General features: G+C 39.7%; 2 protein-coding genes across 2 annotated transcripts in view; one reads left to right on the top strand and one right to left on the bottom strand.

The window, feature by feature from the left end:
- The window catches only part of gtf3c1 (general transcription factor IIIC subunit 1), a 79,928-nt gene extending 65,395 nt beyond the window's left edge, over positions 1 to 14,533 (bottom strand). Inside the window, exons 1-6 of the mRNA XM_002938289.5 lie at positions 14,143 to 14,533; positions 12,669 to 12,863; positions 10,484 to 10,657; positions 1,328 to 1,471; positions 595 to 691; positions 235 to 358 (exon numbers count right to left, since the gene is read on the bottom strand). Coding sequence (XP_002938335.3) covers positions 235 to 358; positions 595 to 691; positions 1,328 to 1,471; positions 10,484 to 10,657; positions 12,669 to 12,863; positions 14,143 to 14,363 — 955 coding nt within the window. The 5' untranslated portion in view covers positions 14,364 to 14,533. The remainder of the gene's footprint in view (positions 1 to 234; positions 359 to 594; positions 692 to 1,327; positions 1,472 to 10,483; positions 10,658 to 12,668; positions 12,864 to 14,142) is intronic.
- Positions 14,534 to 14,620: 87 nt separating this feature from the next.
- The window catches only part of kiaa0556 (protein KIAA0556 homolog), a 72,578-nt gene continuing 59,946 nt past the window's right edge, over positions 14,621 to 27,252 (top strand). Inside the window, exons 1-4 of the mRNA XM_002938284.5 lie at positions 14,621 to 14,777; positions 20,120 to 20,175; positions 21,094 to 21,167; positions 26,157 to 26,317. Of these exons, the coding sequence (XP_002938330.1) occupies positions 14,771 to 14,777; positions 20,120 to 20,175; positions 21,094 to 21,167; positions 26,157 to 26,317 (298 nt within the window). The 5' untranslated portion in view covers positions 14,621 to 14,770. The remainder of the gene's footprint in view (positions 14,778 to 20,119; positions 20,176 to 21,093; positions 21,168 to 26,156; positions 26,318 to 27,252) is intronic.

Here is a 27,252-nt window from a genome sequence, read left to right as displayed (position 1 = left end):
AGGAAATCCAACCTGCCTGATCGAGGCCTGCCCGATTTTAGGCCAGATATTGGTTGGGTAGGCCCATCAGTGGTGCCCATACAGGGGTAAATACACTGCTGAATTGGTCTGAAGGACCTGAATCCGCACGTGTATGGCCAGCTATAGCCACTTCTGAGTCATAGAGAAAGTGATCTCAAACACTATCCTTATAAAAGGTCAATTCCATACACTAAAACATATTATCAAGCTTACCCCTTTTAGTCTTACATCGCTCTGCAAGTGGCTGCAATTCTTGCAAAGGTAAAGAAATTATTTTCACAATTCCAGCATTTGCCATGTAATAGTAAAGGCGCTTGAATATCCGCTCATGCACTCCCTAAAAGCAAATTAAAACAAATATTGTATATACATTTTCTAGCTGTATAGCATTCACAAATGCCTAAGTAGATTTTTCATGTCTAACAGATATATATGGTTTAAAGCTCGGTGTATAAATGCACACACCTTCTAGTCTAAAATGTACTACTTAACACAGGAAGAAAGAAACAGATAAATAGAACATGGAACATGTGTGCTGTAAGTACAATAAAATATGTATATTTAGATTCTTACCAGTTCTTCCCTAAGATTAATCAGAGTTTCTATCTGATTCTCGCATTCACTCAATAGGGCTGACACTTTCTCCGACAGCATATCGTACTTATTTCTCCTGTGAGAGATCAAAAATAGACTAAAATACTAAATAAAAATACACAGATTCTTAAAAAAAAAAAAACCACAGATTATATTTAAAACTTCTGGCTAGTTTTGGCTATTGACATTTAAAATTACAAAATGCATGTGCTTGAATTTCAAATGCCATGCAGGGGAGTGGCAAATCTGATTTGCAGTGGCACACTCTTGGACAATAGATCAGCATATACTCAGACTATCTTGTCTATGGTGGTTAAGGGTGCTATTTTACCTGTGTGTGAGGCGAGTCTCTCTCTTCCAGGCTCAATATTCTTTAAGACTAGGGAGACTGACAGCCCCTCCACAAAACTTTCAATGGGCAGGTGATCAGCCTTACAGTTAGGATCCCCCTTGCATTTTCTGTGACTCTCTAATCAACAGTTTTAAACAGCAAAAAAAATAAATAAAAGCAAAGGACTGACTAGTTGCTGTAGGCAACTGCAATTGTTCAATTTAACTTCTTTTTTGTTAGGAAAAAAAGCTTCTAAAGCATGTTTGCTGTATGGTATTATAAACAGTCAATATGTTTGGTCCTTTGTGGGAACATACTTTTGATGAGAATCACTCACACTTCTAGGGTCCTGTTCTGCATCACCTGTATTTGTGCACATACCTATCAATATGAAATCTCTTCAGAAGCAAAAGTAATGAATGCTGCTGAGTTCCATTGGATAATTTAATTATATGGGACTGCATTGTTATAAGCCCATTCCTATCCAGTGCACGTCTCAGATAATGGATTTTCCCAGCATCAACCCTAAAAAAAAATTGACAAAACAAAGAGGTTTATGTTCACCAAGTTAGGAAAAAAATCCTCTGCTATAATTAAGTTGCTTCTTAATCTCCCAAGTGCCACAATCCTTTAGTTTAAAAGTTTATATAGTGGCTGAAGGATCCGTCTTTCAATAGTTTAGTATAGGTCTGAATTTGTGCACTAACATTGTGTGCGTGTCACTATGATGATGTGTCAGCTTGGGTTGCTGCTGTGTAGTGTGTTATTAAAGAATAACTAAAAGTATTATCACTGGGGGGGGGGGGGGGGTCAAAAAGTTAGGCAGAAGCTTATTGTCACCATTTCCTTCTGCTTTTCCATCTTCTCTTTATTCCAGCAGGGCCAGGTGCATGCCCAGTAAAATAAACGCTAAACCTAGATGCAAAAAAAAAAAAAAAAAATCCTGCTTTTTCACTATTGCACTAGTCCAGAGAAAAGAAGACAGAAGCTTCTGATCTTCTACAGAAATACCCAGGGCCAATGCAGCTCTTAGCAAACTCTTAGTAAACTGGAGCACCAGCCCAGGGTATTAAGGTAAGCGATAATCACTGGAGGGGGGCCTAATATTTTGCACACCCCAAAGGATTATACATTTAATCCTTTCCCTGCCAACAACGTAGGTACTACGTTGTTTTAAAAAAAATTAAAAAAAAGCAGTTAAAGGACATGTAAACCCCACACACAAAAAATCAGTGAACAGCCTCTTTGAAATCTTTCAATACCTGCCACACTGGTTGTCCAAAGGTTAACAGTAAGGCTGCAACATCCCCTTAATCACTTAGATTTCCTTCTCCTCCTGTAACCATCTCAGCCCCCACCCTCAGGAATTTGCTTTGGCTGTTGGCTTATGGGCATGCTCAGCTGTTCTAAGCTCAGATTACTAAATACGCCCCCAGTCTAGCAGCCAGTAAAGAGATGACATTGCTGGTTCCCATAGAAACTCAGCTCTAGCTGTCTGCTTCAATTTTTTTCTGCTGAGCTCAGCTTTACCATTACAGTGCTCAAACAAAGCAGAACTTCTATCAAAGACAGTTGTGCCAGTGTGAGCCTGTATTCTTGATGAAATATATGCTGAATAAGGGTCTGTGTGTGTATGCTGTTTGCAGATTAAAAAGTATCCAATTATGTATCAGAGGAAAAATGGCCACTGAGTGACAGCTGCTATTTGCTTTAGGAAAATGTAATGGCGCTGGCAAGCGGAGGGGATATATGCAGTACAAATGATGCCATTTGGGTGGGGGAGACATGCCCACTGATAAACATTGTCAACAACGTAGTACCTACGCAAAAGCCACCGGTGCAGAGACACAGATGTGCCCCCAACCCCCTCAGCAACAAGCCAAGGGGGTTGGGGGGTCAGTCCTGCGATGCAATTGTCGCAGGACCGACCTACAAGCAGGAGACGCGATCGTATCTGCTGCTTGTACTGCTTCCTCCTTCCCACCCAGCGCCGCCTCTCACTGACTTCCTCCCGAGGACTGCAGCTAGAAGGACCAGGCAAGCAATCTGTGCTTCAGGACAAGTAAGTGCGATTTTTTTTCACACACACATACAGCACACAATTTAGCATAGGTTTTTTTTTTTCATTTTGCACTTATGTACATATACACACTTACACACTCTCACACAACTTTTACATGTGTACACACATGTATACACACATGTATACACGAACTCACACAAATTATTCTGACAGCGTGACTATTGGATCAGATATTCTGACCATTAATTACGCTGTTGTGTGACTTATTTTGTCGTTTCATTGATTTGCACAATTTGTGTGGTTTTATTGCATTTTTATCCCTGTATTAGTATTCCTGATCTGTTTTAGCATAGCTTTGCCATGTAGAAAAATAACCTATATTGAATTCATCAGAATGTGTACTGTACAAAAATATATGGTTTTCTGGGGGTCTCTCTATAGTTAGGGGGTCTAACAGCATATAATACACTCTCAGGGGCTCTGTATGCAAAAGCTGAGTTGGCAGGCGAGAAATCCTTATGCGCTATTTTCATTTTTGGTTCAGTTTTTAGGCGATTTTCTGAAATGTCATAAAAACCACTAACTTTAGGAAAGCTTTGCAGATTGGATCTTTGGTATAGAAAGGACTCTTTACCCATGTTGGATTTGTCAGAATGTGTACTTTCCAAAAATATATGGCTTTCTGTACAGTTAGGGGGTCTTACAGCACATAATACACGGTCATTGGGCTTTTTTTTTTTTGCAGAAATTGAGTTGGCAGCGGAGAAAATTCCTATGCACTATTTTCATTTGGGTGCCTCTGTACACCACGTACTTTAGTAAATCTTTGCATATTTAGGGTGATGTGTCATTATATGTAAGAAATGTTGTACGATAAATGTGGCAAATTGCAATAAATTTTAGGTCTTTTTCAAAAAAGTCATAAAAACCATTAACTTTAGGGAAGCTTTCCAGATTGGTACTTTGCTGTAGAAAGTCTTCTTTACCCATGTTGGATTTATCAGAATGTGTACTTTCCAAAAATATATGGTTTTTAGTGGTAACCCTACATTTCTGCAGCTTCTACCCCCAATAAAACTGCCATGTGTTTATTAATTAGGTAAAGGTAAGCCATGAAATTGGGGGGTCTCTAAGTTTATCTTGGTACCCAATGAACTGTAGAAAATAAGATGCTGCATAGTGGAAGTTTTGAGGTGATTTTTGGAAATGTCATAACAATTGTCAAACTTAGGACTTGGACATGGGACTTTCCAAATCAGTTGTATTTTCATGCATAAAATAATTTTTGTTTCTGGTGTATGTTTATATTGTGGAAAATATATTTTTTTAATTTTTTAGATATTTAGAAGCCTATATCTTGTTACAGAATTGGAATTACACAAACATTCTACCATATTCTAAAAGGTTAGGTTGTCCTGAAAAAAACAATATATTGTTTTCCTGGGTAAACTAAATAGTCCCCCCCCGAGGAAAGGCCCCTAAAGTGAAAGTGCAGAATGTTCAAAAACTGTCTGGCAATACAAGTTCCGCTTTGTCCAAAACCGCTGGAAGTGAAAGTGTTAATGATTATGCCTTTTACCTTTAAAGGAGAAGGAAAGGCAAAGTCACTTGGGGGTGCCAAAATGTTAGGCACCCCCAAGTGACTTGAATCGCTTACCTTGTGAGAAAAGCACCAGCCCGGGGTAGCTGCAGTGCTTCCTCCTTCCTGTATCGCTGCGTGAAAGCCGAAAAGCCGAACTTTAACAGAGAAGTCGGGTTTTCACTCTACTGCGCATGCACCTATTGTGTTAGTCGCATCGAAACGAAGCCGGAAGGAGGAAGCGCATCACTCCAGGTACCCCGGGCTGGTGCTGTTTTCTCCTAACAGGGGCACCAGCCCGGGGTACAAGGTAAGCGATTAAAGTCACTTGGGGGTGCCTAACATTTTAGCACCCCCAAGTGACTTAGCCTTTCCTTCTCCTTTAATGAAGACATAGGTTAGTGGAGTGAGCTGGATACATCATATTTTTTTAGAGAACAAATTTCAATAAAGTGTTACATGAATATGCAGCACTGTACAATATTACAGAGTAGAAAAGTACACACAGGGAGGACAGGCATAATAATAATAAATAAGTAACAAGCATGGTAATAAATAAGTACAAATCTACATAGATTAAGTGCCACATGCTAATGCAAAGTAGGTCCTTGCCCATGGCTGAAGCTGAGAGACAGCTATCAGGTGAAGATACTTATGCATTGCTTAAACAGAATCCTATGAATAATTTTAAAGGCCTCCCTTTTTAAATTTGTAAATAAATATATGGATCAGGGAGTAATCAAAAATCAATCAACAGGTGAATTTTTGAAAGTTGTACACCATACAATCGCTATTTTTCATCATTTACCTAAGGTACACAAATTGGAGAGACATCCTTTGGGTAGACCGATAGTTGCGGGTATTGGTTCCCTTAGCAAACCCCTAATCTAATCAATTTTTATCTGCAACCTTTATTTTTACATCTACCTAGTTACATCAAGGATAGTGGACAAGTTGTGAAATGTATGAGTACCATGGAATGGCATTCCATTTATAAATGGGCTACTGTACATGTTTGTGCTCAGTATAGCAACTATGAGCTCCCATTGAAAGATTTTCTACTTGATGCCACAGATTTCTTAATCAGGGGACTGCCATGGGGGACAATTTTGCCCCATCCTATGCCAACTTGAATACGGCGTGGTGGGAACACACACATATAATTATATATATATATATATATATATATTATATAATATATATATAATATATATATATATATATATATATATATATATATATACACACATACAGTGCAACCCTTTCATTGACCCTACACTGATGATCTCATTTGGAAGGGGGATCAAAATTTTTTGAGAAATTTTTGGAATATATTAATACTAATGAATACAATTTGAGGTTCACCTGAGAGTTCCACACTACCAGTATTCATTTTTTGGACATCAGATTGGAGGGTATGGGAACTGACATCTCTTTATAGAAAAAGCTGTGCTGTACAATATATTCCATTTGGTCAATTTTTGCCTCTTAGACATATGTGTTCTAATTTTGATACTTTTGTTACTAAAGCAGGCCAATTGAGGGATAGATTACTTTTGAGGGGTTATAAAATGCATTTGTTAACACAGGCTTTTGAAAAAGCTCTTTTTACCACACCTGCATCTCTTCTATGTGAACAGAGAAGAATTTCATCTAAACCTAATACATCCAAATGTATATTGACTTATAGTGCCCAGTTTTCGCATATTAAAAATATATTTTTTTAAATATACTTTGCACAGATGGGAAATTTGATTCTATTTTAGAGTCAATATGCACCTTTGTCTCCAAAAAAAGGGTGCACTTTGGGCAACACACTACAGGTCCTTCTCAAAAAATTAGCATATTGTGTTAAAGTTCATTATTTTCTGTAATGTACTGATAAACATTAGACCTTCATATATTTTAGATTCATCACACACAACTGAAGTAGTTCAAGCCTTTTAGTGTTTTAATATTGATGATTTTGGCATACAGCTCATGAAAACCCAAAACTCCTATCTCAAAAAATTAGCATGTATCAAGGCACCTCAGTGGGAAGTCTGTGGGAAGGAAAAAGTGTGGCAGAAAATGCTGCACAACGAGAAGAGGTGACCGGGCCCTGAGGAAGATTGTGGAGAAGAACCGATTCCAGACCTTGGGGGACCTGCGGAACCAGTGGACTGAGTCTGGAGTAGAAACATCCAGAGCCACTGTGTACAGGCGTGTGCAGGAAATGGGCTACAGGTGCCCCATTCCCCAGGTCAAGCCACTTTTGAACCAGAAACAGCGGCAGAAGCGCCTGACCTGGGCTACAGAGAAGCAGCACTGGACTGTTGCTCAGTGGTCCAAAGTACTTTTTTCGGATGAAAGCAACTTTTGCATGTCATTCGGAAATCAAGGCGCCAGAGTCTGGAGGAAGACTGGGGAGAGGGAAATGCCAAAATGCCTGAAGTCCAGTGTCAAGTACCCACAGTCAGTAATGGTCTGGGGTGCCATGTCAGCTGCTGGTGTTGGTCCACTGTGTTTTATCAAGGGCAGGGTCAATGCAGCGACCTGGCACCTGCTCACAGTGCCAAAACCACTGGTAAATGGTTTACTGACCATGGTATTACTGTGCTCAATTGGCCTGCCAACTCTCCTGACCTGAACCCCATAGAGAATCTGTGGGATATTGTGAAGAGGAAGTTGAGAGACACAAGACCCAACACTCTGGATGAGCTTAAGGCCGCTATTGAAGCATCCTGGGCCTCCATAACACCTTTGCAGTGCCACAGGCTGATTGCCTCCGTGCCACGCCGCATTGAAGCAGTCATTTCTGCAAAAGGATTCCCGACCAAGTATTGAGTGCATAACTGAACATAATTATTTGAAGGTTGACTTTTTTTTTTTTAAAAAACACTTTTCTTTTATTGGTCGGATGAAATATGCAAATTTTTTGAGATAGGAGTTTTGGGTTTTCATGAGCTGTATGCCAAAGTCATCAATATTAAAACACTAAAAGGCTTGAACTACTTCAGTTGTGTGTGATGAATCTAAAATATATGAAGGTCTAATGTTTATCAGTACATTACAGAAAATAATGAACTTTAACACAATATGCTAATTTTTTGAGAAGGACCTGTATATCCCAGTATGGTTTTGAATCAATGCAAAGCCACACCTACCTGGTTAGAACATAAAGGTACTTATAGGTATAGAGACAAGCGATGTGCCCCTATATATCTATGGGTGATTTGTTTGTTGCACATGCTGCTGAAAAAGTGTATCATATTTAACAGTATATTAATTGTAATTGTAACACTAGTCATTTATCTTATCACTTGTCTTAAATGTAAAAAGCAATATGTTGGTCAAACCTCCTGCAAACTTAGAGAGAGGATTCATGAAAATGTATCCGATATTAACACACATAAAGAGACTAATGTTTCTAGATATTTTTCTTCATGTGTGTCAGGTGATTTGAGATATTTTAGTGTCCAGGGAATAGAGAAAGTGAGTTTAAACAATAAAGGTGGTAATTTGTCCAAATTAGTTCAGAAACCAGAGGTATTCGAGATCTTTACTTTAAACACCAGGATGCCAGCAGGTATGAATGCAGGATTTGATGTCTCGTACTATTATTAGGTTAATATCTGTCTGGAACTCTGAACCTTGCGTTCTGTTTATACTGGAATCTGAATAAACAATGTATACATACCGGCCTATACATTATTTCACACTTATACTTATTGTTTGTACCCCCCCATGAGTCTTTTATAAAGGTTTAGTTTACCTTTGTTTGTTTTTTTTACTTTTTGTATATGTTGTATATTATGTAATAGGGACAGACACTGTCTCTTCTTTGATTGGTTGTATTTTCTATAAATTTACTTCCTGTGGCTCACATTTAGCCCATGACTAAGTGCCCCTAGGGCATGAAATGCGTAGGGCCTTTGGATATGTTTTAATGTAACTTTGAATAAAGTCTTTTTTACATTTTAACATTTTTTGTCAGCCCCGTGGAGTTTCCTGAGTGCCTATATACCCATAGTGGTTGTTACTAATTCTTATCAACTCAGGTTACTAAACAAACCCCCCAGTATAGCAGGCAAAAAAATTGTAAAAGCTAGTTGTTAGAGAAGAATATGATTGATGGTGCTGGCGAACAGAGGGGATATGCACACTACTAATGATGCAGTTTGGGTGGGGGAGATGTGCCTAGAGAGAGGTGGGAGTCTGGGAGACTGGTTAGGAGGAGACTGGGGTAGACTCCCTATAAAGAGGGCTAGGACTCTATAATGCAGCAATGTTTGGAATGTTATTGATGCTTTTATCATTAACATTCTTAAGTATGACAGAGAAGAAAATTAGATGATATGATACATATTGCCTGTACTGTATTTGTATCCTGAAGAAATCCTTTATAACATGCAAAAGAGACTGCAGCTATATCTATAATAAGGAATCATTTTTGGCTTAAAAATATATTTCTTTATGCAAAAAAAACTGTGTTTGAGTGGGCTTCCTTTTTAAAGGACAAGGAAAGTCAAAATCTATTAAGCACACTATTAAATAGTACTACTATTGCTGTGTAAAAACGCTATATTTCTGGCTTGCCTAATGAAAGATTTACAGAGATACACACATGGCACTGAAAAGCACAACCAGTCATCACCACCCCCGCTCCCTCCCCCCACTCAGTCCGCATGGCACAGAATATAAGCCAGTCCGATCGACGCCCCTTGCTCCTGTCAGCAGCATGGCACACAATATAAGCCAGTCCAGCCACCCCCCCCCCCCCCGCTCCGACCCCTCACCCCCAACACACTCAGTCAGCGTGGTACAGAATATAAGCCAGTCCAATCACAACTCCCTCAAGCTCACCGCTCCTCGCTCCTGTCAGCAGCATGGTAAACAATATTAGCGAGTCCAGCCACAAACCCCCCCCCCCCCACGCTCTGTTCCCCGCTCGTAACAGCAGCATGGCACAGAATATAAGCCAGTCCAGCCGATCCCGCTCTGACTCCCCCCCCCCCAACACACTCAGTCGGCAGTCCAATCACCCCCCCCCCCCACTCACCGCTTCTCGCTCCTCGATCCTGCCAGCTGAAAAGCACAAGCCAGTCCCCCCTCCGATCCCCCGCTCCTGCCACAAAGCCTCCACCTGCCAGAAACCCTCCGCCACTCCCCGCACCTGCCCCCCCGCTCCCCCCACCTGCATGTCACAGAGTTCTCCATTGCTGCATCGCCATGGCAACCAGACGCTCATGCTGTGTGCGCATGCGCCACCTACAGTAACAAGTCGCCAAGTCTGGGAAGGAGCGTTGCATTATGAGAATCTTCTCTACACTGCTCAGCGTTTTTTTTTCCTGTTTGGCTTCTGATCTTCTGAACAGGTGAAGTATGAGGAGACTTAAAGGAGAAGGAAAGGCTAAGTCACTTGGGGGTGCCAAAATGTTAGGAACCCCCAAGTGACTTAGATCGCTTACCTTGTACCCTGGGCTGGTGCCCCTGTTAGGAGAAAAAAGCACCAGCCCAGGGTACCTGTAGGAAGCGCTTCCTCCTTCCTCTCTCTTCTCCCGGCAAAATCCGTTGGCCGGCGCATGCGCAGTAGAGTAAAAAGCCGACTTTGTTTTTTAAGTTCGGCTTTTCACTCTACTGCGCATGCGCGCGCGGCGCTACAGGAACGAGGAAGCGCTCGGTGCTACTCCCTGCTTTTGCTGTTCTCTCCGTACAGGGGCACCAGCCTGGGGTATGAGGTGAGCGGTCCAAGTCACTTGGGGGTGCCTAACATTTTGGCACCCCCAAGTGACTTAGCCTTTCCTTCTCCTTTAAGGGCACTATTGAGACAACTGAAGGTATGCCTGCAGCTTGAGATTAACTCTTTATTAGCCTTTCCTTCTCCTTTAAATCATATATCAAGAAGTAGTCCAGTAAAGAGAAAAAAAAATGTTTATATGAAAATCCCACATACTTGAATGATCCTTGAAGATCTCTCTGAAGTTCCCCTTGCCATCTGGACCTTCCCAGTTTTTCAAGTATGCAGTACGAACAATCCGGAAGCAGTACTGTTGGATCCCCTTCCCAACCGATTAAAGCTCTTAAACGCAAGGCTTGTGACCCAACAATTAGAAGTTTTTCTCCCCATCTGCAAATGATTAGGAGTTAATTTATACATGCACATATAATATGCTCCTAAATGTAACTAACAGATTTGTTATATATTAAAGGACACCTAATCCCCCAGCTTCCATTACAGTGATCACTGCAGAAGCCTGAATAGGTTAAAGCAGGGGTCCCCAACCTTTCTTACTTGTGAGCCACAGTCAAATGTAAAAAGACTTGGAGAGCAACACAAGCACCATAAAAGTTCATGGAGGAGCCAAATAAGGGTTAAGATTGGCTATTAGGGGCCTCTATGCACCCTATCAGCTTACAGGGGGATTTATTTGGGAGTAAATCTTGTTTTTATTCAACCAAAACTTGCCCCCAAGTCAGGAATTCAAAAATAACTCCCTGGTTTGGGGGCACTGAGAGCAACATCCAAGGGGTTGGGGAGCAACATGTTCCCCCCGAGCCACTGGTTGGGGATCACTGGGTTAAAGTATCAGCCAGTGAGAGAACAAATTATTTCTCCTTTAGACCACAAAATTAAGTAAGTCTGATCCTAATGTTGAATTCTTTCTTTAAAAAACATCTCATTGATCAAAGGATCACTAAAGTGAAAGTGATGACTAATGGCAAATTGTCTCAGAATATCAATCTCTACATCATACTAAAAGTTAATTTAAAGGAACGGTTCAGTGTTAAAATGAATCTGGTTATGGGATCTGTTATACAGAATGCTTTGGACCTGGAGTTTTCCGAATAAGGGTTCTTCTTATATTTTAGATCACCATACTTTAAAACACTACTAAAAATAATTTAAACATTAAAGGAATTGTTCACCTTTAAATGAACAGTTTACTGTAAAAATGAAACTGGGTAAAATAGATAGACTGCGCAAAATAAAAAATGTTTTCAATATAGTTAAGAAAAAAATTGTAATCTATAAAGGCTGGAGTGAGCAAATGTAATGGCCAGACCTCTACTTCCTGCTTTCAGCTCTCTAAGCTCTTAGCAGTCAGTAACCTATCAGTGACTTGAGGGGGGCCATATGGGACATAACTGTTCAGTTAGTTTGCATTTTAATCTGACCTGCTTCCTCACAACTGAACAGTTATGTCCCATATGGTCCCACCTAAAGTCACTGACTTACTAAGAGGTTAGAGAGCTGGAAGAAGTGTTCTGGCTATAATGCTAGACATCTGCTCACTCCAGCCTTTATAGATTACATTTTTGCCTAGCTATATTACAAAAAATTTTTATTTTGTGCAGTCTATTTTACCCAGTTTCATTTTTTCAGTAAACTGTTCCTTTAAAGGTGAATTCCTTTAATGTTTATTTTTTTTTTCGTAGTGTTTTAATGTATGGTGATCTAAAATATAAAAAGAACCCTTATTCGGAAAACTCCAGGTCCAAAGCATTCTGTATAACAGATCCCATAACCAGTTTCATTTTTAAACTGAACCGTTCCTTTAAATTAACTTTTAGTATGATGTAGAGATTGATATTCTGAGACAATTTGCCATTAGTCATCACTTTCACTTTAGTGATCCTTTGATCATTGTGATGTTTTTTTATCTGTATTTTAAAAGCTTTGTGAATCACTTTTATTGTATTTTGGGCCTCTGGTGACATGGTGAACCCAAGAACTAAAGTACAACCTGTACCTTTAGGTAACGTGAAAATCTAAATATTTCATAAAATAATAGCTCTAGAAGACTACAGTTGTATTGTTATTTTTTATTACTTATCTTTTTGTTCAGGGTCTCTCCTATTCATATCGCATTATCGCAATTTCAGTTAACTGCCTGAAATACCAACCTGGAGAGCTGCTGAACAAAAAGCTAAAGATTTAAAAAATACATATATAAAATTGAGACCAACAAATTTTCTCAGAATATCACAGTCTATATCATACTTAAAGGTAAACTAGGCTTTTAGGCGAATTAAAACAGAAACTACAATGTATTGATAAAAGTCACAAAAATCTACTTTGCATTATATTAAAATGCATACACGTATATGTAGACTATATACTGTATAGTGAAACTAACCTTTCAAACACTTGTTCACATGTAAAAGTGTGCATTCTCAACTGGTCTGTAACTAAGATCCTTTCTTCAAAAAACTGACAGGAGCCCTGAATGCCATCTTTATTTTCAGAAATAATATGTATTGGGTATATGTCCTCAGAGCAGGGGCCTCCTTTGGCTTTCAAGACAACAGGATCACAGTCAATACCTTCATACCTTAAAAATATTTAAATTCAAATAAAGCTTTATTAACATATATTTAAAACAAAAACATATGGTATACTTGTTACATACAGTTTGTGCTTCCAGTATAGGATATGCAGTTACAAGGACATTTTGTCCATTTTTAAATCTCTTACCATAACAAGCAAAGACTACGCTTTAATAAAAAGCTAAATAGAAGGACCTAATATGAATGTAGGCCAGTAAGTAAGGAGAAAAGAAGAAGATAAAAGGCACAGAACACAGACACCACAATGGCATTGTGGTCTGCAACACTGGCTGCCTTGCAACGACACTGGAGTTCCAAAATTGATTCTGACCAGGGCAGTATCTGCAAGTAGTTTGTAAGTTGTCCTTGTGTCAGGCATGGTAATTATCTCCTATAGAACTGACTGTAATGTTCATTTTATAGGGGGAGAACACAGCTTACAAGCTAAACTGGGGCAAGATCAATGTTCCCTCAAATATTCTCTAGTTATGTGCACACTTGTATGATTTTGTCTGTGCACAACATCACAATTTGTTGGCCTTAAAACGTGCATTCATAGAGGAAACACAGACAGGGGCTGATTCAAATGACAGCAAATATCAGCCAATGAAAAAGTAAACAGAAGGATCCAGTGAAAAGGGACATAATCAGGAAAATGAAGCTGCAGGAGGGAAAAAGTATCAAAATAGCAGAAGTGAGGGGACAGAGAATGAGCAATCATGTGCACAACTGTGATTTGACTGACAGGACCACACTGGGGATCATTTTGAAAGTACTGGTATTCACTTTTGCATACACCCCTGACAAGAGGGCGGGTGGTGTTAAAAGGGGCACATCTATGAAACAGATCACTAGAGGATGATCAAGGGGAGATTGAGGTAAAAGGTAGGATTGGGGTGGAACGAGGCCTTAGGTGGGCAGGCCAGGGGCTAAATTATAGGATATTATAAATTTGTAATTCTGGCCCTGGCCTTGGCGGGTGTTTTACCGGCCAGGTGGCACCCTAACCCCCTGACAAAGCTCTCACTTGTATTATTTGAAGCTCCCTATTATCTTATTAATTTTAAGCCTGATTGCTAGAGAAATTGGACCCTTGCAACCAGATAGCAGCTGAAATTTCAAACTGGATGGCTTCTGATAAAAACATGTCAATAATTAAAAAGACCAACTGCAAACTGTTTTAGATTATCAGTGTCTATGTCGTATTAAGAGTTATTTTAAAGCCCATAAGCAGGTTTATATACTATGTTTTAAAGGTATGATCTTTCACTACGTGCGCCTTACCGATTGCTAAGTACCAGAGGCTGCCTCTCTACAGGCAGCTCATAGAATTCGAGCTCAGGATGAACCGCCAGTGACTGCCATATGAACTCTTTAGTAGCCTCATCCAGAAGCAAAGGAAAAGGAGGGACACGAGCCTGCAGCCGCAGCCAAAGAGCAGGAATAGTTATTCCGTCCAGGCCTTCCAGAGCCACCTCGTCAACAATTGCATCTAATACCTCCATTCCAATAATGTGTTCACAATGCAAACATCTGCATATCAGGGTTCTACTTCATACACACTACGCAGACAGATCGGCTGGTCGCCATGCCCGCAATGATTGGTTAAAGAGCTTCCCTAAAAGCGTGAAGCGATAGGTAGAATACGTAGGTACAAATCCATTGGCTGTCGTACTAACCCACCCTTAGCCGCACTTTACGTTTTATTAGGATTGGTTGACGGCTGACTAAAGCAGTAGTACGCAGTCGCTTCTTTAATAATGCTATTGGTTGCTCTCTGAAAAGCTGCGTCGTAATTGGTCAACGTTAACTTTCCTATTGGTTAGTTTTCTTGCAGCTAGGAAACCGGAGCAAACAGTTGTTTGGAGGCGTTTCCTTCTATCTGGGAACTGTACTTTTATGTGGCGTTATAATGTACGGTAAGTTTAAGGTTTCTTAACATCGGGGGCGGTAAACTCACTAACTATAGATAAACATTTCAGTGGGGTTCAGCGATCGTTTCAATTGGGTCCCATTGAATCAGAGCACTCAGCAGTCCTTACAGTTAAAAGTGCGTAAGGAGACGTAAAACAGAAATAAAGCTTCCAGGATTTTTTTTGCATCTTTTATGATTGTAACGTTATTTGTAAATGTAATTGCTTTCGAAAGCAGTCTGTCAGTCTAAGTTCTAATGTCTGCCATTTGGTTTTGACAGTGTAGCAAAAGCTAGCTGATTGATAAACCTGTGAAGAAGCACGCAAGTCTGACTTGTCTCATTGTTTCAAGAGCCAGAACCAGCACTGCTAAGAGAAATAGAATCATTCTGCTTTCCTTTGCAGTTACATTTACAACTAACTTTAAAATCCTTTACATTTATAATGAACTGATATTACAGAGGTGCTTGAAAGTATGTTTTCTTTTACTGCAAAATTATATTAATGGATTTGCGTTCCTTTTTAATTGTGGGTGAAACTACGCAGACTGGAATATTATAGGGTACTTATATTACAGATTCAAAGAATCCAGGATTTGGATTAGGCCAGTATTCAGTATTTTTAGCAGGATTTGGTCTAATCGAATCCTTAAAATCAAATTACTTTTTGTGCTCGTAGTTGTCTTTGAACCCCCTCTGTAACCTAATTTGTAAATTAGGATTTAGATGCAGTTCGACATTCATCTGAATCTTTCATGCAAGATTCAAGGTTTGGCCGCATCCCAAAATAGTTGATTTGATGCATCCCTACCTTATATTATAAACTTCATTGAGACATGTGAATTATTAGCAGTCTCCGAAAGCCATGCATCAGCCTGTGGGTGCTAAATAAATAAGACAATAATTAAGTAAAGGCTTCTGTATAGGTTTTAATAGAGAGGTATTACAATTGGCAGTAATGAAAAGTACTGGATGGAAGAAGGAGGTGGGGGTTAAAGTTTACCAGGAATCTGTCACTATGCCTATCTGAACTCTAGTGCTGCTATTATTTTCTAATGGATGTGTCCTCTGCCTCCCAGCACTACTTAATGAGCAGGTATTGGGGGCCAGGGGAGAAGCAGGAGCTACAGACAGGACAGTGGAATTCATGATTAGGGCAGAAAAGATACAGGCTTGGTGCCCCTCAGCTTTTGTGCCCTAGGCACGTGGCTCTTCTGCCTACCCCTAGTTCCTGCCCTACCCAGCTGACCACTTACTAACCAGTGTTGGTCTCCAGCACAGCTTCCTGGTTTACTTCATGCTTTGGTGAGTGGGACAGTGTTGTCATAGGCTGGGGCACTTATATTTGTTGCTAGCCTATCAGAACCTTGTCCTGACCCTATGTGTGCCATCACTTACAAAGCTGTTTGTTCACCTTCTATGCCATGCCTGAACCTGACACAGGTTAGTAGGGGGTGAGCTGGGGGAGGTAGAGGGTATTTTCAGTAGAAACTAGAAAGGGAAGTTTGAGAACAAACTTCATGTTGGGTTGAAAAACGTGAAGTCACTGAATAAAATCTGATCTGTTCTTGACCCCGCCCACTTTTTCTAACCTTGGACCATATTTATATAGTAAAAACCCCTGTGCAAAGTTTGGGGACCCTGGTTTTAATAGTGACTGAATGGCAGCAATTTATATTTCCCCACTGAAAGTTAATGAGTGACATCTGATTGGCGGTTGGTGGCCCCACCCACTTTTTCTAACCTGGAACTGCAGTTACCCAGTGACTAACTCTGCAAAGCAGGATTAATAGTTAAAGAATGGCAGCAGTTTAAATTGAAACCAATAAAAGTCAATAGGTAAATTGTGGTTGGTGGGTGTGCCCCCAGTGACAAACAGTGGGCGCCCTGGCATAAATAGTGTGAGAATGACAGCATTTTAAATTTAAACCAATACAATTAAATGGATGAAATCTGATTGGCTGTTAGTGGCCCAACCCATTTTAAATAGTGTGAAAATGGCAGCATTTTAAATTTAAACCAAAAAAAAAATCAATAGGTGAAGTCTGATTGGCTGTTGGTGGCTCCACCCAATTTTTAAAACCTAAAAATGCAGTCCCCTAATAACGCTGGTGTTAATACTGTGAAAATGGCAGCAGGTTGAATTTCCCCATTGAAAGTCAATAGGTAAAATCCTGTTGGTGGCCCCACCCTCTTTTCTAACCTTGAATCGCCTAACTCTGCAAAGTTTGGGAACCCTGGTGTTAGTACTGTGAGAATGGCAGCAGGCTGAATTTCTGGCAAGTCAATAGGTAAAATCTGATTGGCTGTTCACAGCTCCGCCCTCTCTTGGGCAACCAACAATCATCATATTTTCATTCAGGCTGACCCCATGACTATGTGATTCAAGCTTGGTGCAGCCTCAAAGCAGTAAGATTGGCAGCAGTTTCAATTTCCCTATTAAAGTCAATGGGTGAAATTTGATTGGCTGTTGTTGGCACCTCCCACCTTGGGGTCATCCAACAAATGTCACTGTTTCATTCAGGGTGACCCCATTATTATGTTATTCAAGTTTGGGGGGTGTAGCGTCAAAGCTGTAAGAGTGGCAACAGTTTGAAAATCTTCCCTGTCAAAGTCAATGGGAAAATTGGGGTGTTCGGAGCAGCGCCACAAAAAGACGGGGGGCGGGATCACTTAGAAAAGCACAAGCAACCTGCTCCGCTATAGAGCAAAGAAGTTTGCAGAGTCTCGGTGTTGTACCCCTAAAACTGTAGGAGTAGCGTTTAGAAAATGGGGGGCGCTAAGAAGAAGAAGCAGAAAAAGCATGAGACAGTAATATTGTGAGACAACAGTTTCCATGTATTATTTTTTTGTCTTTTTTTATTTAGCTTTTTTTTTTCAGTAGTTCTACAGTTTTGAATTTTAGCAGCTGTCGGATTGCTAGAGTCCAACTTACTCTGGAAACCAGGCAATGGTTAGAATGAATGACTACCGTATATACTCGAGTATAAGCCGAATTTTTCAGCACGCAAAATGTGCTGAAAAATAAACCCTCGGCTTATACTCGATACCCTCCTGACCCCCTGCTGGTGATTCCCGCTGCCCCCGCCAATACGACAGCCTACCCTCAACCAACTCTAAAGCCCCACACGCACACACGCTGCACGGACAAAAACTCCTGCAAAACTAAGTCGCAGTTTTTCATACCGGCACTTGCGACTTAAAGTTCCCTCAGTCCCGCTCTCTGCCTATGCCAGCTTCCCAGAACCGCCATCCTGCTAACTGTGTGCTCTTCTGCTCTGCTGTGTGCTCTTCTGCTATGCGCGCTTCTGCTCTGCTGGGCGCCCCAGTCGCGCCAGTGACGTCACGCACCCCCTTAAGTGAACTGAAGGGGGCGTGTGACGTCACTGGCGTGACTGCGGCGCAGAGCAGAAGCGCGCACAGCAAAAGAGCGCACAGTTAGTAGGATGGCGGTTCTGGGAAGCTGATTTTGGCTACACTTCCTGTTTGTATGCATGTATGGAAAGTTGGCTTTACAACAGATAATTCTGTGATCCCGTTGATAGAGGTTTTATCTGTCATGATGGAAATTTTTCATCGGTTTGTAATGGTACTGCCCATAACTGGTAGATCCTCAATAAGTAAAAGGGGACTAGGAAGGCCTTTACTGCAAGAAGTAGGTATGTAGCAAGTCAATGTGAGGAACCAAGGCAGAATTTATTGAGAGCTTCTCACAGTTGTAGCAAACATGCCGCAGTACTGGTTGCTGGCTCCCCTATATCTCTGTCATGACCAGCATGCAGTGCATAAGCCTCTGAGCTGTCACTATAGCTTCACTTGGTTCCCAATAGTCTAATCCTAAACAATCTAGTTCCCTAACTGGCACTCAACTGCCTTGGGTCTCTTCCCCAAATAATCCCTCTTCGATGGGACAAACTGTCCTTATACCCTGGCTATCTTACACCCCTAGAGTGACATAACATAAATCTCCTAACCCGCTTCCTAGAACTAACATGGTACTGCCTCCCACCTTGTCTGGCTCTGTGGACATCTGTCCTTTTGCTTGACGTTCCTAGGTCAAAGAGAAAGTCTCTAGCTACTGAACTTTCTTATGTAAGTTCCTGTAGAGGAATTCCCCCACAGGCCAACTTGTTACACTTTTGTCTAACTATTGCCTATTATACACTCTTGCATCTCTATTTAAGTGTGGACTTTGTGAAAACTCGGGTATATAGGCAGCAGCAATAGGTTAATGTCAATATGCTTTCTGCTGAGAATGGGGGGATCTATGTCAGTTATCTATTATCAGCTCTCAAGCAATATCGTGTAACAAGATTATCCTGCTGTACTTCTTGTGCTTCGTGTGCTGGCTCGCTCGCACCAGCCCTACTGGTGACACCCTAGGCTTATACTCGAGTCAATAGGTTTTTCCAATTTTCTTAGGTAAAATTAGGTACCTCGGCTTATATTCGGATCGGCTTATACTTGAGTGTGTACGGTATATGAAAAGAGAGTGCTTGAATAGAAAGATCAGTAATTGAAAATAACAGTGCCAATAACATTGTGGCAAACAATTCAAAAACTCTAAAATATAAAAAAAAGACAAAAATGAATGAAAAAATGTAAAATTAATCATTCTAGGACATTTTAAATGTTAACTTAAAATGTGAAGTACCCTTTTAAAACACAGGTTTAGAGAAAACTAGATATTAGCAAATTTAAAGATGAAAATGAAAAAAAGCTTGACATAGGTGGAAGGAATGTTAAAGAAAAGACTGTACTGAAAGATGTTCAGAAAGGGTGAAAACTTTCCAAAGTAAGATGGAGAACTGAAAAGGCGGGATGGATTTAAACTACTATATGGATATGTTGTGTTAAATGCTACATATACTGTTAGTAAGAAAACCTCAAGTTTTACCTCAAATTGCTTTCTGTTGGCTAGAACAGGAAACACTTCAAGCAAATCTCAAGCAGCTTTCAATTTTTGAAAATTGAAGGGATCAGTATCAATTAGCCACTTACACCCATGTGTAATAAAAGGCACTCATTTTGCCCAGGATCAGTAACCCATGACAACCAATAAGATGTTTTCTTTTGAACAGATGGCTAGTAAATTCTACCTACTTATTGGTTGCTATGGGTTATTGCTCCTGGGCAAACTTAGTGCCTTTTTTTTTTACATAACCCCCACATTTTCATATCAGGTGGTGATTTAACTTTCTTGTACACCATAGGCCTTAAGTTATTGGTATTTGATTTCTAGCCTAATCCTTTGGCAAAAGTTTGTTCTCATTTAGGCTGGAGCTTTACCCCATGAAAATCAAAATTGGCATTATGATTTATATGCACATAATACTTCAATTTCTGCAGGTAAATCTTTGGGGAGTTCAAGAAAAAATGATTCCAAATCAAAGATTAGACAAGAGGTATGTTTCTTTAAATTTTTTGGTCAACTTTTATCTGCTTTACCAAGCCATACCCTAAGTTTTGTTGTTATTATTTTTTGTAACCTGCCTTGTTTTCAAGGTCATGCTATATTGTGTACACACAGTGGAAATGATTATGAAACGTACAGTGGTGGAAATGCAAATTGTGCCTTTTTGTAGTCTCATTAATTAATTGGACTGTGAATAAGATTACACTATCAGAAAAATTTAACTTGCACTGATAATAACCAACTCTCAGACCAGTACAAATCAAACAGGCCAGTTATTTGACCCAGACCAACCCAATATTAGGGGAAAGTTAGACTAAAAGAAGAGGTGCGGATATTTTTTTTACTTATCCATAAGCAGGATCTGCTACCTGGCCAAATTTGTTTAGGTAATTCAAACCCAAGTCTTGATCTGTGAATCCCACAGTTTTTGGGTCAGCTTGCACATTACAAATTAATACTCTTCTGACTTAATTATAACATCACATTTGGCACATTTTGTCTTCATAAGGAACATGTAGCATGAAAAAAACCTGCCCAGAGATCATATGCATACCCAGAACTTGAAAGGACATGATTTTCTTTCTCTAACTGCGACATTAATGTAAGACATATGTGCAGATTGCAGTATGTTTCAGTATATGCTTTAGGGTCTATTATTCAGTATGCTTGGAACCTGGGGTTTTCCAAAAAAGAAAAAAAAATAAGCCATAAGGCTACTACTATAAAATATTTTATAGTAATTATTCTCCTTAAAGAGCTATTTTACTGATATAGTCAGAGATCATAGTAATACAAATACAAAACAGCCTTGGTGAAAAATCTATTTCCTTTAAACAATATTTCATGTATATACAATTGCAAGGATATTATTTTTCCTGTCCATTTTTTTTTTTTTTTTTTTTTATAGAAAGAAAGTAATGTTAGGGTTGACTTTGATGAGAAACATGATGAATATCTCATATATCTGCAACAAAGAAACAGGTAAGCTAAAATGTTGATTGTTAAAATACAATTGGGGGCTCATTTATCAAAGTACGATAGCTTCCGAATACAAAAAAAAACGTATTTTTTGTACTGTGCGTCTTTTTTATACTGCAACAAAAAGTTGTGACAAACACGAAAGCTTCGGCTTCATTCAAGCTTCGGTATCATGACTTTCCTTTGGCCAGGTTGAAGCTGCAGAGTACCATTGAGTCCTATGGGAGGCTTCCAAAATCATGCACAGAAGGATCAAAGTCAGAAAGGTTTTCCCGCCGTTTACGATTTTCGGCTTCGCAAATTTTGAAACTTTCGGATCACCAATTATTATTATCGTGACTGATGCGATTTTTTTCGTAAGCATTTTCATGATATTTGCGATCATCAGAAATTATCGTATCTAATCGAATTTTACCCATTTCGGGATTCAAACTTGTACTTTGATGAATCAGCCCCTTGGTGTTACATATGAAGTTTTAACTTTTTAAGCCAAGGTGAACATTTTGAAACATCGAAAAAAAAAAAAAAGTAAAACAGTGTTTGTAAATATAAGAAGCAAACTAAGCTGTTAACTGACTAATAAAGGTTTACAACTTTAACTAACTTTTTTTTAACTAACTTTAACTAACAACTTTAACTAGCTAACATACCCCTTGATGTTTATGCCAAGTGGAAGTGCAGTTTTAAAGACTGGGACAAATAGAGGAAATACTTGTATATGACTCAATGTATGTATGTACAGTGGTGTGAAAAACTATTTGCCCCCTTCCTGATTTCTTATTCTTTTGCATGTTTGTCACACTTAAATGTTTCTGCTCATCAAAAACCGTTAACTATTAGTCAAAGATAACATAATTGAACACAAAATGCAGTTTTTAAATGAAGGTTTACGCTATTAAGGGAGAAAAAAAACTCCAAATCTACATGGCCCTGTGTGAAAAAGTGATTGCCCCCCTTGTTAAAAAATAACTTAACTGTGGTTTATCACACCTGAGTTCAATTTCTGTAGTCACCCCCAGGCCTGATTACTGCCACACCTGTTTCAATCAAGAAATCACTTAAAAAGGAGCTACCTGACACAGAGAAGTAGACCAAAAGCACCTCAAAAGCTAGACATCATCATCAAGATCCAAAGAAATTCAGGAACAAATGAGAACAAAAGTAATTGAGATCTATCAGTTTGGTAAAGGTTATAAAGCCATTTCTAAAGCTTTGGGAGCGAACCACAGTGAGAGCCATTATCCACAAATGGCAAAAACATGGAACAGTGGTGAACCTTCCCAGGAGTGGCCGGCCGCCCAAAATTACCCCAAGAGCGCAGAGACAACTCATCCGAGAGGCCACAAAAGACCCCAGGACAACATCTAAAGAACTGCAGGCCTCACTTGCCTCAATTAAGGTCAGTGTTCATGACTCCACCATAAGAAAGAGACTGGGCAAAAACGGCCTGCATGGCAGATTTCCAAGGCGCAAACCACTTTTAAGCAAAAAGAACATTATGGCTCATCTCAATTTTGCTAAAAAACATCTCAATGATTGCCAAGACTTTTGGGAAAATGCCTTGTGGACCAACGAGACAAAAGTTGAACTTTTTGGAAGGTGCGTGTCCCGTTACATCTGGCGTAAAAGTAACACAGCATTTCAGAAAAAGAACATCATACCAACAGTAAAATATGGTGGTGGTAGTGTGATGGTCTGGGGTTGTTTTGCTGCTTCAGGACCTGGAAGGCTTGCTGTGATAGATGGAACCATGAATTCTACTGTCTACCAAAAAATCCTTAAGGAGAATGTCCGGCCATCTGTTCGTCAACTCAAGCTGAAGCGATCTTGGGTGCTGCAGCAGGACAATGACCCAAAACACACCAGCAAATCCACCTCTGAATGGCTGAAGAAAAACAAAATGAAGACTTTGGAGTGGCCTAGTCAAAGTCCTGACCTGAATCCTATTGAGATGTTGTGGCATGACCTTAAAAAGGCGGTTCATGCTAGAAAACCCTCAAATAAAGCTGAATTACAACAATTCTGCAAAGATGAGTGGGCCAAGACATATTGCAAGTTATCGCAAACGCTTGATTGCAGTTATTGCTGCTAAGGGTTATTGCTGCCCAACCAGTTATTAGGTTCAGGGGGCAATTACTTTTTCACACAGGGCCATGTAGGTTTGGATTTTTTTTCTCCCTAAATAATAAAAACCCTCATTTAAAAACTGCATTTTGTGTTTACTTGTGTTATCTTTGACTAATAGTTAAATGTGTTTGATGATCAGAAACATTTTGTGTGACAAACATGCAAAAGAATAAGAAATCAGGAAGGGGGCAAATAGTTTTTCACACCACTGTATATCTTTATTTATAAAGCGCTACTTATGTACGCAGCGCTGTACAGTAGAATACATTAATACAAACGGGGTTATTAAGATAATAGATAAATACAAATATTACAATAAAGACAAATAAATAAAACATACAGTTGCAATAAGAGTCAAAAAGACAAGAGGATGGAGGTCCCTGTCCCGTAGAGCTTACAATCTATATGGGAGGGTAATTTACAGACACAAATAGGCAAATATAAGTGCTGTAGGTCACAGTGGGTGACACTACAATATAAGTGTTAGTTTCCAGATCAGGTGCTGGGTGAGTACTCCAAAAGGTAGTCTTTAAGTTTAGTTTTAAAAAGACTGAGGGAGGATTCTCTCTGGAGGAAATCAGGGAGGGCATTCCAAATGTAAGGGGCAGCAAGGCAGAAAAGTTTAAGGCGGGAAACGGCAGTAGTAGTGGGGGCGCAACCAAACGGTTGCTCTGCGAGGAATGAAGGAGTCGACCAGGAACGTACGGAGACACAAGGGATGAGATGTAGTGAGAAGCAGAGGAATGGATGGCTTTGAAGATTAAGAGAAGGAGTTTATAATATATTCTTTGTTTAATAGGAAGTCACGATAAGGACTTAAGCAGGGGAAGGGCCTGAACTCTCCTGGATGAGAGGAGGAGAATTCTGGCAGCAGTGTTTAATATAGACTGTAGGGGGGGAAAGATGGGAGTTAGGGAGGCCAGTTAGTAGTAGTCAAGTCGGAATAGGATGAGAGCATGCATGAGCAGCCTAGCTGTTGCAGTAGAAAGAAAGGGACGGATTTTGGCAATATTGTGTAAGAAAAAGTGACAGTGACAGACGGTTTTGACAGTGGTGTTAATATGGTCAGAGAAAGAGAGACTGGAGTCAAAGATCACCCCCAAACAACGCACCGAATCGACAGGGTTGATTAGGGTGCCTTCAATAGAGATAGAAAAGGGGGGTAGGACCAGGCTTAGGCGGAAAGATCATTAGTTCAGTTTTTGTTAGGTTCAGTTTGAGGTGGCGTTGGTTCATCCATTGGAGATAGCTAGAAGGCAGTTAAAGATTTGAGTCTCAGTTTTAACTGTTAACAAGGGGGTTGAAAAGTAAATTTGGATATCATCAGCATACAGATGATATTTAAAGCCAAATGAACGGATAAGATCTCCCAAAGACAGCGTGTAAAGGGAGAACAACAACGGCGCATTAAGAGGAACTGGAGATGAGGTTTTGTTAGCATAGGAGACAGTGAATGAACGGTTAGAGAGGTAAGAAGAGATCCAGGATGCAGCCTGACTACGGAGACCAATCAAATACAGAATTTGCATCAGGAGGGAGTGGTCAACCGTATCAAACGCAGCCTATAGATCTAGGAGGATTAGTATAGAAAAGTGACCTTTGGCTTTGGCAACCTGAAGATCATTCGTAACTCTGCACAGGCCGAAAGCCAGAGTGCAGCGGGTCCAATAAATTATGTGCATTAAGAAAGTTAGTAATACGGGAGAAGACTATATGCTATAAGATTTTGGAGGCAAGCGGTAGAAGCAAGACAGGACGGTAGTTAGATAGACAGGACTCAATAGAGCAGAATAATATTTTTCTTGAGTGCAGCAAAGGAGGATTGGGTTGTGATGTTAAATAAGAACAGAAATATAGGGATGAATAGATTTAAGGGGGAGAAAAAGAAATAGTAGATGCATAAAAGGTAAACCAACACAAGGGGATGCAAAATGTGTATAGAGTACAACTGTGTGAATATAGTGAGTCCCATTGCTTTAATGAGGAAGATTAGCTCTAAGGACTTCTGAGAGTAGAACATTGCAGCAGCACATTATCAGCATCTAAGTCATCAAAATATCCTCCTAATAAAAAAAGTTTTAGGTTTTATTAACTGATTTGATATGGACCAGGGATGTTAAGATGCAGTCAAGTATAATTTCCCAGAAGCATGCTCCTCTGTAAGCTCTTTTTTTAATTATATATATATATATATATAACTATGCGAAAATCGGCACTCACCAATCCCACAAGCAACGGCCGGGTGCTGACCCACAACATCCACATAATCCATAGAAAGCACTCACGACATGTATATCCAAAAATCAGTAACGTTTATTTAAACAAAAATATCTACGCGTTTCAATCCATCCACCATCCTGATGATGATCCTATATGGATTGAAACGCGTAGATATTTTTTTTTATATTCATAATAGATAATATATGAAGAATTATAGGAATAATAAAATAAATATAAAAAACGAATTTGTTTATGTAGAAAATATTCTCATATAAACCTCTATGCACCAACTGGCATTTTCACAAGTAAAAAAGTTGCTCCTATTTTGTCAACTTCTTAGACTAATGTCCCACGAGGAGATTAGTTGCCTGCGATAAATCTCTGCTCCTGTGGGCAACTAATCTCCCTGAAATCTTTTCCACTGGCAATAAAGGGAATTGTCGGTAGAAAGGCTTTGGATCATTTATCCGAAGTTCCGCAGTAGCAGAGATTTATGGCTGGCAACAATCTCCCTGTGGGGCATAAGGCTTATCACCTGTTTGGTCCAGTTTATATCAGGTCCAAATAAGCCACCAGCAATGTGGTTACATTTTGTGTATCAAGGGTTTTTGGTTTATTAAAACCCTATGATTACTATATTTATAGAGCACTGAACAATTCCAAGGCTAAGGATGCCATGCAGATCAAACAGCAGCATTTAGAAGAAGGATTTTCTCTGTATCTGAATGGAGCAAATGCTGATTTCAGAAAGCAGCAGAGTACTCAGGATTTAGCAAAAGAGAGCTCAAAATCATCCAAAATTACTGGTAAGTAGAATTTTTCCTAATACAGTACATCAAATATTAGAACAATATCTTCTGAACGGGAGAAATATGGGGAGACTTAAGGGCACTATTGAGACAACTGAAGGTATGCCTGCAGCTTGAGATTAACTCTTTACTAGCCTTTCCTTCTCGTTTAAGATAAAGCTCAGCTGTTACCTTCTGGAGCACTAAAACATTATTTTGCCTAGTCCTGCACTTAAGGGCAAATGCCCATAGCTGGTGCACTCTGACCTTCCAATTTGTGCCTGTATATTACCCAACCACTTAGATTGTAAGCTCTATGGCGCAGTGACCTCTTTCCTACTGTGTCTTATACCACATGGCACTTATTCCCTGTGCATTTATATATATTTATTGTATTTATTTGTTATAGCTCTTGTCCTCCCTGTGTGTAATTTTGTATTTTGTAAGTTGTACAGCGCTGCGTACCCTTGTGGCACTTTATAAATAAAGTTATACATACATATATACATACAGTAGATCCAAGTTATGGAAAAAAACCTTATCCAGAAAACCTCAGGTCCCAAGCATTCTGGATAATGGGTCACATACCTGTACCAATTATGTGTAGTTTTACGTATTAAACATACCTTAATTTCTAACACATGGTTGAAACCTGAACTTCAAGCCTCCATTGGCCTTTTATCAAACTTACCGACAATTGGGCAATCAAACTTTTTTGTAGACAGTACATTAATGCCACCTACTGGCTCAAAACAATTAAAACATTCACAAGTCATTATACAGTCATTATACTGTATAACAATCAAAGAACAATTGTTACCAGGGATGGGCGAAATGATTTGCGCAACGAATATTTTCGCGCACGACAGTAAAATTCACGGCGTGTCACTTTCTATGAGTATGATGCACGTGTCGGCTTTTGGCGCATGCGTACTTTTCTTTTTTACGTGTGT

This window comes from Xenopus tropicalis, chromosome 9, assembly GCF_000004195.4.
Source record: "Xenopus tropicalis strain Nigerian chromosome 9, UCB_Xtro_10.0, whole genome shotgun sequence".
Taxonomy (NCBI): Eukaryota; Metazoa; Chordata; class Amphibia; order Anura; family Pipidae; genus Xenopus; species Xenopus tropicalis.
This window is presented reverse-complemented; position numbering and strand designations above follow the sequence as displayed.